We start from the raw sequence: 12584 nt of genomic DNA on the forward strand, positions 1-12584 counted from the left end.
GTACATCTAAAAAGCATGGGAAAAGTAGGGCAGATAATGAAGTCTTACAATCTGTTTTTTGTATATACCCTGGTAGACATTGGGAGGAATTGCCTTGGAAAAAGCATAATCCATTATATTTTGGCTAAGTGTATGTGCTCAATATAAAAACTCGGGATTTGAAGTTATTTTTTGTCACATTTCAAACTGAGAAAATATGTCAAACAAAACCTTTCTGCAGAGGCAATTTTGCTAGAAAACATCTTCCAAAGGCATAAGAGCTTCAGAAATTGCAGGGAAAGGTCTCTTGCTGTCAGAATTGTCCACTTTATCCTTAGCTTGTTTAACTGTGGTGACACAACATATAGACAATGTCTAAGGTTTCTGAAGGTAAATGGACAGTTAAGCCCTTTGTATATGGTGTCTTTCCATTTCTTCTGTTGTTAAAAATAGCATAATGCTCCTCTTTGTTTTGCAAAATCTCCTTTAACCCACAGCCCTCTCAAAAGCATACCAGATCCTGTTGAATTTTCAGAGACTGCTGAAAATGTAAACACTGTGGTGTCTGTTGATCCTCTCATTTAGCATAAAAGCATACACAAATATTAAAACTTCATAGTCTGTGATTTTCAAAAATGCAACTCCTGTGTGTGCAGTGCTTAGCTGGTGAAAAGTCCCTTCTACTGATGACAATTTACAAATGTTTTCTTGAGGTAGCCTGTACACAAATATATTAGGAAACTAACAAACATGCAGAAAACAGTCCACAGTGTGGTACATCTTCCAACTGCAACACTGCAATGACTTTTGTAAAACAGCAGTAAGAAATTAAAGTTTTATTTCAAAGTCAACATGTGATGAGCATCTCGCTGAATTTAGTGTTGCTACTTCAACATTATGTTATGAGACTGGAGGTTAGACTTTGGCACATTGTACTTTACCTGTCCTAATACTTGAAATCAGCCATGGTCATGTTATATATCTATGCCAGTTACTAAAATACTTGTTCCAATTATAATACCCAGAATAGCATTAATGTGCTCTATTTCACCAAAATAGTAGGTGCATATGCCCTCAGTTCACAAAAAAAAATTTAAAAAAAGAAAAAAAAAAAAGATTTACATTATTGAATTATAAAATTAACATCCCTACTGGTGGCAGCCTTATGTTTCATGACCCACATTACAAGACTAGCTCTGAGTGATGAAGCTTTCCAACTGGGGAGACTGGTTAGAATCAGTGCCCAAGATGAGTGCAAACAGGCAGCTGCTTGCGCGTTGGTAGCAGAAGAACCAGTACTCTGAATCTTGTCTGTAAAGGCATATGTTATGTATCTGTCTAGGTTTCTATATGACATTTGCCATCATATTTCTGCAATTTGCGCTAGCCTAACAGGAAGTTGCAGCAAAGAGGACAAAGAAAGGAAAAAAATTTTCACACATTGGTTTTGGGTATCTGGGTAAATCTCAAATTTGACATCTGACACAGAATCACCAAGAACCTGTTCAAAATCTTGGTAGGTAGAGTGAAGTGATCACTAATTCCTACAGATAAAGTAAAATTTACCAAATAAAGCCTCTGTTGGATTCAGTCCTAAGCAATTGAGATATCCCCTTGAAGGTCTTTGCTCATTTACATTGCCAATTTATGTTGATATTAAATAGAAATAAGGTACACATTAGGCTCACAGAAGTGGGTAAGCACTCATCTTAATGTCATGGAAACTTTGCAATGTATACCACTGGAAAAAAAAAATTCCTGCTTTAGCAGGGGGATTGGACTAGGTGGTCTCTAGAGGTCCCTTCCACTCCAATTATTTTCACTTGTTTAGACTTTATCAGAGTTGATTTTCACTAATGTCTCCAGCTGTCTTCAAGGTGACGTGTATCAGATTTATAAGCAATAGGTGTCTAGTGCAATTTTAACTATCATTTAGAAGAAAACTGAGGGGTGGGGGGGGCGTGGAAATAAAGTAAGTTCCTAACACAAACAGGTGTATACATACACAGTAGCCAAACTACCTCTGTACAGTACTTCAAACCATCAATGTCCTGAGTCACTGTGTGTCCTGGTTTGAGCCAGGATGAAGCCAATTTTTCTTTTTACTGATTTTTTTTTCCTTCAGTAAGCTTTCTTGTAACTAGCAACAGTGTGTTCTGCTAGGCTGATAAGACAGTGGAATGTTTTTCTAACTCCTGAGGCTTCAAGGCTGCACCTGCACTCTGCCAGCTCAGACACTATGGGGAGATCTGTGACCCCCCCGTAGGAGGCTGAGTTAGACAGACAGCAAAATTGGCCAAAGATATTCCATTCCATATATCTACGTAAGCTCAGAGGAAGGTCAGAGATCACAGAAGACAACTTCCTTCCTTCTTCTTCTCCCCTTCTCTTCCGTCCATGGCCGGCGTCCGGGGAGGACTCTGTTCATCCATCACCGTCGATCCTCAGGCTCGAGATCTCCTGACCCCCATAACTCTCTGCTTTCTCCAGCAGCAGCTCCGGGATTCCTCGGGACTCTTCCCAGTTCAGGGAAGTGCTGTGGGAGTTGCTGGGGGGGGGGGAGGGGATCGAGAGCATTGTTGTCGGACCTGAGTCAAACGGTGACACTGTGGCACTTAAAACCATGTGGCAAAACACAGGATAGCATCTGAGACACCATTTTCCTAATCAGATATTGAAAGTGATATATAAATTAACAAGGTAATCTAACAGAGTATTTGGAAGATATTTTCCAAAGCAGCAGTAAAAATGCCAAATATTTACAGTTCTGTCTAAGTGAGGCTATTTAATATAGAGCAGCTTAATTAAGAACATGAAATAAGTTTCTTGTGACCACACAAACTACAATTCTGAGCTAATTCTGGGTGTTCTTTCATTCCAGTGCTACTGAGTAGAATAAATGAAGGTGAAGAAAGGAAATGGCCTTCCTGGAGTCCTTGATCAAACTTCAAGGTGCCAGGACTTTCCTCTCCCTGGGAAGTTCTCCATCAGGGTAAATATCCCACAATTACTCAGTGACACAAATATTCAGAGTGGAAAAATATTTTTTCTTTAGCTTGCACTTAAAAAAGGCACTGATCAATTTCTATCAGAGTAGACTTAACAGGCAAGGGGGTAACCATTGGTTTCTCCTCCATTAATTTCATACATCATAAATATTGAATTCCATTACTGAAGCAGCCAAATGCAGCCTACTTCATGAAGTCTTTTTATGGCATAGTTGCGTAATAAACCATTTCCATGTAAAATAAGGATTTACCATATGAAAAGATTCTTGGTTTAGCCCTCCCAAATAATATTGATTTTTTGTAACAGTCTACATGAAAAAATAGCAAGGAGGCATATTTGCCCTTCATTATGCACCTTTTCATTATAAATGAGAACTTCAAAAATATAAGTGCAGCATAAAAGATCCAGTGTTTCTAACATCATGGGACTCCACTCCTTTTCCATCTGAAATCACTTTAGAGCAGATCCCATGAACCAATAAGTTGCTCTCTATTTTTACAGAAGCCCTTTGTTCAAGTTATTCTCTCTCATCTTCTCCTTTCAAGTAAGTCCTGGCTCACAACTGTGTTTCCTCTTGTTCCAAAGAATGTGGAGGGACATGGCAAGATGCTGGAAGAGATGCTAGCTTCTGAAGCTTAGGGTGTTGCAAAGGTTTTGGCCTGTGAAAAGAACGTCGGCTTTGCACACGTCTGGCTGCAGCAGATCTGTAATTTCCTTGTACATCAAGTAACATTTTCTTCTCTTGGGGCTCTTTCATGTAAGAGTCTTCCAGTCCTTCAAATATACATAGAGAATTCTCTTTTTGTGAATTCTCTGATTTGTAGCTTGCTTCAGAACAATAACCTGAGTTTACTATCTCTTTATTCTTCGTATCTATACCTGCTTCCCAGAAGAGATCAGGCACATTAGGGTCACAGGAAGCTATATACTCAGAGACATTAGAAAGAGATACATTTTCTCTGTTTTCCAATGAAGAATAGTTTTGCGTCCACGGCATTTGAAGACAAGATGGGAAGAAGTGGAGTGGAGTTACTGAAATACCTTGATTTTGGTTTAGTTGGTCATCTGAGGAGGAGTATTCTGTCATTTCAACATCATGGTCCATATCACCTAGGGAGCACAATTAAATAGAAATATTTTTATGGAGGTCATAAGAAAGTGAGTGTTTTAAGAGGGCATTTTTTTTGGTGGGAAGTTGTAGCCTGTGCCAATTTCTACCTAAATCAACCCCAAGTGAATTTATTAAATATATTATCCTTGCTGAGTACCATGCAAAACTTAATTTAGTGTTTATGATGAGCAATTGTCTGCTTCAGAGAAGGCTTCATCATTTGGTCATTAATGTGTATCTTTACCTTGACACGTTTAGTCCTGGTGTTCAGCAAGGAAATCTTTCAGAAACTCTTGAAAGAAATCGTGCTTTTTCAATCTGCTAGCAGAGTAGCACCAAGAAGTCAGTTTCTTATTGACCAGAGCTTATTATCAGTTTTCTGTATACTTTAGAGACTTAATATTTCCACCCTTGCCTTCCAGTTTATATTGTTTTTAAAAACCTTTTAACTGAAATTTCAGTACCATTGACCATTTTGTTTAGGACATAATTCAGAAGACTGTTTCAAAGAGTAATCAAGCTCTAAGTTTGCTAAGTTGGGAAATCTAACTTCCCAAAACACTTCTTAAGAGACACAGCAGTCAAAACACAGTGATTTTGATGTCTCACAGCTATTTACACAAGAAATTATACATAACAGTTTCTAATGATGAAGCAATTTATAATTAAAGTAATACAATGGAGGAAAAGAACAAAGGTTAGCAAGAAAATGTTCAGCAATATAAGTCAATGTTTTATGACATTGCTGCTAGTGTGTGTGTGGGGTGGAGCCAGGGGGCGGGGGGAAGTGTGTGAGTGGAATGCTTTGGAATATTATACATTGTTCAGTTTTTTAATCAGGATACTGGAATTTAATTCACAGGTCATACACTTGTGTTCATGAATTCCAGAAAAGTGAATTCATTTTGATACTGACTACTGCATTTCATTGTGTAATCCCCACAGTACCCTATGTTATATTCAGTTATGATGTCTGGACTGTGACCTGACTCACCTCACTTACCACACTGTGTTTATTATAAATATGAAGGCTGCTTTTTATAGTAAGGAAAATTTTCACAAAGCAAGAATTAAAGAGCAACATTTAAACCTAGATCAAATATCATTTTAAGAAGAAACAAGTTATTTACTGCATCAGAAAGCTAAGGATTTTTCTGGTTTCAGAGTAAGGTATGGATTAAGATATACTCACAGTTTAAGAGCAAGGCTCTAACCAAAATTAAATTCTGCTTTTCCACAGTCTGGCTGTTGTGTAACTATGTTCCTTGTGCAAGGCAACTCTGATGCATTACAGTAAACATGCTTCATTTTAAAACCCTTTCTTATGTAATTTAATGATGACATCAGCAGAGTCATTGAATACTTGCATTGTAGCAGTGGGACTATTTTGCCTTCCTGGGCACTGGATAAATTGGACAAATATTTAGAACTGATTCGAGGCTTCTTAGCAACAGAGTAAAAAGTCATATTCTAATCATGCTAAGAGTGAGAGACTTAGTTCTCATTGCTGGTCTGGCCCTGCTGCTCCTATTGTATAACCAAATGCAATAGTTAAATGAATGATCTGACCTCGTACGGGCAAATCATATCCCTTGACATCAGCAACTGGATTGTCTTTCTGGGGATTCAGACTACTTTTCTTACATCTAAGGACAGTAGTGACAATGTTACTTGAAGGACCAATCACTGTTTAAGGGGATTGAATCAAAATTACCTAATTCCTGTTAGGGAATTCAGGTGCAATTTTTATTAGCTAGAATTGACTAATCAAGACACCTGGAGCCTCTTGAAAATGGGTACACAATATGCTGATAGTTGAATATTAATTTCTTAGTATTTTAATTATTCAAGCCAAAACGAAGAGCAGGACCCTTATCTGCTGTAAACATAACAAAGCATTGGACCCCAAGTAGTTGGCCAGTTCGTCTGCAGAAGGAAAAATAGAAAGATATTTTGTTATTCAAGTTGGAGGAAAACAGAAGATGCTTAGTTGTACGAAGAAATCAGGAAGGAAAGAGGTGCTCTGAGAGAAGAAAAATCAGCAAAGTAAGTTTACTTGTCAGTAGTCAGGGTTGATAGGAATGCTAATTAAAAATAAAGGTGATTATATCTTTTAAAATATTACATATGTGTTGATTCTGGGAGAAAAGATCTGGGTTGGTCCTCTGGGTCATCTGCTAGCAGGAAGGAATCTATTGATTTATTGCTGAGCCGGAATGGAGTGAGCCTTCTGAAGTTGTTTGGAGAATATGGGATCTGCACTCGAGCCCTTTGGGATGGTACCACAGTATCTTCACCAGATAACCATGGTGAGAACTTCATATAGATGCTCTGATCATCATCAGCTGAAAATACTGGGTTATCAATTCCTAAAAAAAAGTTAATTAGTGACAAATACAGTTAATCAAAATAATTTCTAGGTAACCATCAGCAAGATGCTTTGTAAAAGAATGGCTTTAGAGTGGAAAAAAAAAGATGGATACATGCTTGCATAAATGTGAATAGACCAATACACAGACTATTATATACACATGGGTTTCTCTTTCTATCTTGCTTATTGGTAGCAATTTTGGATTTCTACTGAAGAGAAAAATTGGATACTATATCTAATATACAGTTATGTTCGAGATATTTGAGACAAAAATTAAAACCAATGAAGAAGAAATCAGAAAAATTTAAGCAAAGTAAAGCACCATATAAAATAACTGTAGAAAATTAAAATGAAATCCATAAAAAAGAAACAAAAGATTGAAAAAAAATGCAAAGGTATAAACTACACAACTCTATAATGGAATTAGATGTGTATGAGGGAGCTAAAGTAGGCCACAGAGCAGTCAAAAGTAAGTTATAGGAGCCTTTTTTTACAGACAACAAGTTTGAAGTGTTTGAATTGCAAAAAGACATTTTAAAAATTGGTTTGCATCTTGCCATCCACTTATTTATGCATCGAGTTCCAGGTGTAGTTAGATGTTGTCAAACATTTAATTTGTTACAGCACAGTGAAAAGGTTGTATCAACTTGTCTTCCAAATGAGTACAAACACAAGTTGTTTTTTTCTTACAGTATGCATCATGTTACTTATGAAGCATACAATGGCTTGCAGAAAATTCAAAAGTGAAATACTAGAGAAATACTAGATTTTAAAATATTATAAGTCATATAATATAATTTCTGTTCCATATAGTGATGCATTTTCAATCTGATGTTCTATAGACTTTCAGGGTTTAGAATAAAGTCCAATGGATAATTCAGGAATTCTACAAATCTGTCCTTCTCTGTGAGTTCTATGAGCCTGTAAGGATTTGTGAATTTATGAGGAGAAATCCTCCTTGTTGTCTGTTAACATTAATATTAATCAAATATATTTCCTAATAGAACATATAAAAAAAATTAAAAAATACAGGCTAATTCAGCAGCATTTCTAGTATTCTTTTAACATTTAAGAAATATAATCTCTGTAAGTAATTAATATTTTTACCGGTAGGATTATCTGTGAAATTTTGCTTTGTCACATTAGCCAGGAAATCAGCTCCTTTGCCTCGATGCAAAGTTTCATAATCATTATTTTCTTCTGATTCAGAAAACTCCAAATCTAGGTGGGGGAGTGGGGAAGAAAAAGTCCAATTTTATTTGAGATTTTTATCAGTTCTGACAGAAAATGTTATTTCAGTCATTTTTATGCTGGCATAATTATCAAACATGTATCTTTAACAAATATCCAGATAAGGGCAAAATTTGATGAGCCACTGTGGCACTGAAATACAAATGTGAATGTATATAGAGCTTGCAACCAATTACTTCAAGAAACTCAACACAGGTTTCTGGCTTGCACTATTATCTAGTGCTGTCATAGAGATTTCACACTCCGGTTAAGCTTTTGGCTAACAGAATTTTCTGCTTTCCAGGGACTGAAACAAACCAACCTATGATATGGCACCAGTGATGCTCCTGTGTCTTAAATGCTCATATGTTGACAATTGTTGTCCCATTACAATGACCAGTCACTGTATTTTCATCATTTGATGAGGTCAGCATTAGTATCCTGGCTGATTTCAAGCCTGGTGAGGTCATTGACACCTCTGATGCAGTAGAATCAGTTTTACAACGGTTGCTAAACCATTTTTAAGATGCTCCAATGATGCTTTTTTTATAAGCAGAGGATGACATCTATACAGAGTATTCTTTAACAAGATAGCAATGAATGACCTACTGATAGGTATTCAGAAAGCTCTTCCCATGCAAAAATGTTCTGGAATGTTACACTTTTTCATCCAGCCTCTGTTACCTTTGTCAGTCAAAGAAAAATAATGTTCAGGAAATTTTTTAAAGAACATAAAGAAAAATATCTTTGCTTGGTGCTTTGGGGAGAAAACAAATCCCTCTCCACTTTAATCCTCTTTGAGATTAAGGGTTACATGCATAGAGGAACGAACACAAATCATAGTCAGTTTAGTGGCTTTTAAACCGTGTTTCAGTTTTTAAATTATATGTATTATTTTATAATTACACAACAACCATATTAGTGTCTGTCACATCTTGCTATGACTGACATCAATGCCAAAGAGGTGAAAGAATTTGGAGCTTTACATGCAGACCCAACTTCTGCTAGGAATGCTTCCTAGCTCAGTCATGTTCAGATTACAGTTTCAAGGTTGACCAATGTGTTAGATTTGTGCATGAAAGTTGAAATACTACTGAAACTCGCCTCTGACTGTGTGTTCCTCTCAAAGCTATACTCTTTTCAGGTTCTAATGTGCTTGCTTAGTGTCAACTCCGATTCAGACCCTTCTAACCAAATGGACCTTAGCTCAGATCAAAATGTCATCTCAACCACTGAGCTTTATACAGCATGGTGCCCTGGGCAGACATGTCCTAATGAGATGAAAAAGAAAAATATTAGCAAAAGTTTCTCTGTGCAACTTATCTAAGAGGAAGCTGAAAGTTCATCTACATTGTAGGCAATGCATTGTTCAGTTTCAAAATTTAAATGTAATATTTTAAAAATGTGATCTAGAAAGGCCAATTAAATTTGGGTTGTCCAGAAAACAACCTAGATGCCTAGAAAAACAACTCCTAAATCATTGAGACACTACATTTAAGCATGGAGCAGATACCCACTCTGAGTTATAAATTATGACTACCAGTCCTTTCTTAATACCAGCTTCACTGGTGTGTATCATAAAACTATTCAGTGATGCTTTGCTGATAATGTAGCTGGTAAAATGCAGTTAATTAAACTGCTCTAAGAGTATTTTTACCTTTTTCCTTCAAGGTAAAGTCTTGTACTTGATTCTCTGAAGGTATTTTTCCATTCGGTATGATACTGCTGTTTCGCTGAAAGAAAACAAATAAAGTTAGCAAAAATGCTACTATCATCAAGTAACAATGGCAGTGACATCCTTTGAAATCATTAATTCAGCAGTATAACTCTGAGATTTGTTGTGGTCTTTGCTTGATATGGATGTCATTAGTCTCCCCCCCTGCACTCTCACTCACTACAGGAAAAGAAAGGAACTTTGACTGTTTGTATGTTATGTTTCTTCTTAGTTTTATGCATTTTTTAAAAAATCTTTTATGCTATAGTGTTACTCTGTGATGTCTACACTGAAACATCTATCTACCCATGGTGTTGTAGAGTGATTCATCAAAATTCTCTCACTCAGAAGAAGGGTCCCAAAGCACAGAAAAAGGCAGTATGTGAGAAATATGTCCCTTGAGTTAACTCATAATTTAATCTCTTCTTGCTTAGGCCATTTAAGGTCATGAGATTCTATAGGAGAGAGATAAATGAAGGACGTAGAACCCCTGAGAGTCCTCCTTCCCTCCTCACCCCTTAGTTTGTATAATAGATGGCTAAACCTGGGTCCCTGTGCAAGTATTTTACCCTTTTTTGGCCCCGGTCTCGCTTGTGGATTTTATTGAGCTTCTTGGAATGGTTTATTCCTAGTTTGGTACTCTTGAAAGATTCTAAGCGCTTCCTCATTGTCCTGTGGAAAATCTCCTTGTCTTGTTTCTCATCTTCATTGTGCATGATCTCATGTCGACTGTACAGATGTTTGTGCTGTGTTCAGGAAGGGAAGACAATATTTATTTTTTTAGAAATATAGATGGAAGCATTCAATCTGTGTCATACAAATGTAAACAACTCCATTTAAAAAAAATGAACCAAAGGCTAGTTTGAAGACATTAATTAAACTCCTATTTTTCTTTATTTTTCTCCATTATAAAATAAGGGTAAATCCAGATATTAAGTACTTATGAGTGCTTGTCATTCAAAGTAAATTTCTCCCTGTAATGTCTGAATTACTTTAGTTGATACACTCAATTTAATCCTGCTTCAGAACCTATATGCAACCTTGTTCTGTGTTCCAGAGGCAAGGCACTAGTTCTGTTAAAGAGGCATGTTCATTAATGAGAAAGAATACAGATGTATTTCTCAAGGGTGCAGATTTTGCAGATGGCTTCTTTCCTTTTGAGCTTCACTCCCAAGTTTTGTTTCCTAATGTCTCCTAGTTTTAGACTGAATCTGAACACTCAATCATAGCCCTCTGCTCTCACCTCCTGCCTGGGTTTATACAGGTACTGTTGTAGAGTGTGATGAGCAACTGTGTCTTCTGTGTCCCGGATACTTTTCCTCCTCTGCTCTAAAGCTTGCATGTCAAGGCAAACTGGTCCAGCTTTTTCTCTCCTGAAGAAGAGTACAGTATAAAACCAGCAGATTTAAAAATCAGTAATTGCTGAAGAAAAAGAAAAATCAGGAAAATAGGGAGCAAGGGGAAGAAATGGAAGCTGAAGTGTTGAGGTTTTTTTTTTAAAAAAAGGTAAAAATCAGATGAATGAACATGAGTAAGCAAATACCTAATGGGAAATGTTAAAATATTGTTGGTTTTGTCTTTCAGGTAGATGTAGTTTTAATTTCTCAGCTTAAATAGCACACAGTCTGTCCAGTGAAAAAATAGTGAAAAGGTTAGGAAGGAAGCTTTTTTTTTTTCCTTGCCTTTCTTCTGTTTTTTTTCTGGAAGGGACAGAGAAAAGACATCTCACCCTGTTCTATAACAGCAGTGTTTACCAACTTGAAGTGGGAGAAAGATTAATTGAAGTTCAAAAAGGTAGGGAATTAAACCCATGTAATTTGTGTTTTTTTCATAAAGTTTCCATTTTCTCACATACACCATAAAAAAAATACCAAAAAAACCCAACCAAACAAACCCAACCAAAAGAAAAACAACAACAACAACAAAACGCCAAACAAAACCACAAAGCTGAAAACAAACCCAAAACCCCATAATTGGTCTACATTACTTACAGTAAATAAGAGACAGATGTTTCCACAGTACTTGGGCGTGGGGTGCTGAAATCCACATTTACCATGTTGTCTGTACTTGGAGAACGTATAAATGCTAAGGAACCTCTACGTTCTCCCTGGCCACAGAAAGAAACAAGTTACAGTACAACTGTAAACATCTAGGGCAAAATGTGTATCAGAAAATGAAGATAATTTGTGATGCTGCTGTATGCAAATGGCATAAGAAGCAGAGTAGAACTTGCATTTAAGTAACAAATAAAACCTTTTTTTTGTTTTTATAATTTCTTTACATTGACTGACATCCCAATGAACAAAGCTAGGAGAAAGACCCTTCCGCTTTTGTGATTTTATTTTGAGGAGATGAGTGATTTCTTAATCCTCAAGCAGTTTGCAAATTATATCAATGCACTTTTACAGTCTAATTCTTTTCTTTTCACAGACCCTGTTAGGGCTTGACCTTTTATTTTGTACTGCACTGCAAGCCACTGTACTGTACTGCATAAGGATGTCTATGCAGATTTTTATGACTCAAGACATCACTGCACTAATGGTAGCATTTTCAAAAATACAACACTAAGTATTCTGTTCTCTCCCAGACTGGAAGCAGCAAATCTTAAGTGGTGGTAGAAGTCTACAAAACTGTTTGAAAGAGGTTAGAGAATGAAGAGATGAGATGCTGAAGGGATGAGATTTGCCTTAGTTCTAAAACTGGTGGCACAGAAGTGAATTGCAGAAGTTCAGAAACTGTCTCCAGTAGTGTCTTCAAGTACTTCTTGTGTAATCTCTAGTTTAGGGGGGGGTTGAAGTGACATCATAGCTATATGAGCTGAAAATATCTATGGTTTCGAATCACAGCTGAGAGAAATCACATAGCAGGTCTCTACATTTTAAACTGTAATAAAGAATACACTAAGAAAAACCATCTCCTTTGCAGAATATTGAAAGATATTTTATCTGCATTTATCCAACTTCAATTGTATTGTGTTCTCTTTACATTTTTATATTATTAGGGCAAATCAAACAGATGTTTCCTTTTACTGCAGGTGCCCACATACATGTCAACAGCAGTATGTGTTGGATCAGATCTGTGGCATTAAAAAGTACACTCTGGCCTCTGTAGACAGAAAACTTGAGGGGAAAAAAAATAAATTCTGAGACAGCATCATCCTGTCCATTTTC

The 12584-nt window shown here is 36.6% G+C and overlaps 1 protein-coding gene across 1 annotated transcript in view; it reads right to left on the reverse strand.

Annotated features, from left to right (window-relative positions):
• Window positions 1-6220: 6220 nt before the first annotated feature.
• The window catches only part of SLC9A3 (solute carrier family 9, subfamily A (NHE3, cation proton antiporter 3), member 3), a 51433-nt gene continuing 45069 nt past the window's right edge, over window positions 6221-12584 (reverse strand). The window contains exons 11-16 of the mRNA XM_010008355.1: window positions 11406-11521; window positions 10658-10787; window positions 9984-10160; window positions 9358-9433; window positions 7578-7691; window positions 6221-6468 (exon numbers count right to left, since the gene is read on the reverse strand). Of these exons, the coding sequence (XP_010006657.1) occupies window positions 6221-6468; window positions 7578-7691; window positions 9358-9433; window positions 9984-10160; window positions 10658-10787; window positions 11406-11521 (861 nt within the window). The remainder of the gene's footprint in view (window positions 6469-7577; window positions 7692-9357; window positions 9434-9983; window positions 10161-10657; window positions 10788-11405; window positions 11522-12584) is intronic.

Source organism: Chaetura pelagica, unplaced genomic scaffold (assembly GCF_000747805.2).
Source record: "Chaetura pelagica isolate M959 unplaced genomic scaffold, ChaPel_1.0 scaffold71, whole genome shotgun sequence".
NCBI classification, from domain to species: Eukaryota; Metazoa; Chordata; class Aves; order Apodiformes; family Apodidae; genus Chaetura; species Chaetura pelagica.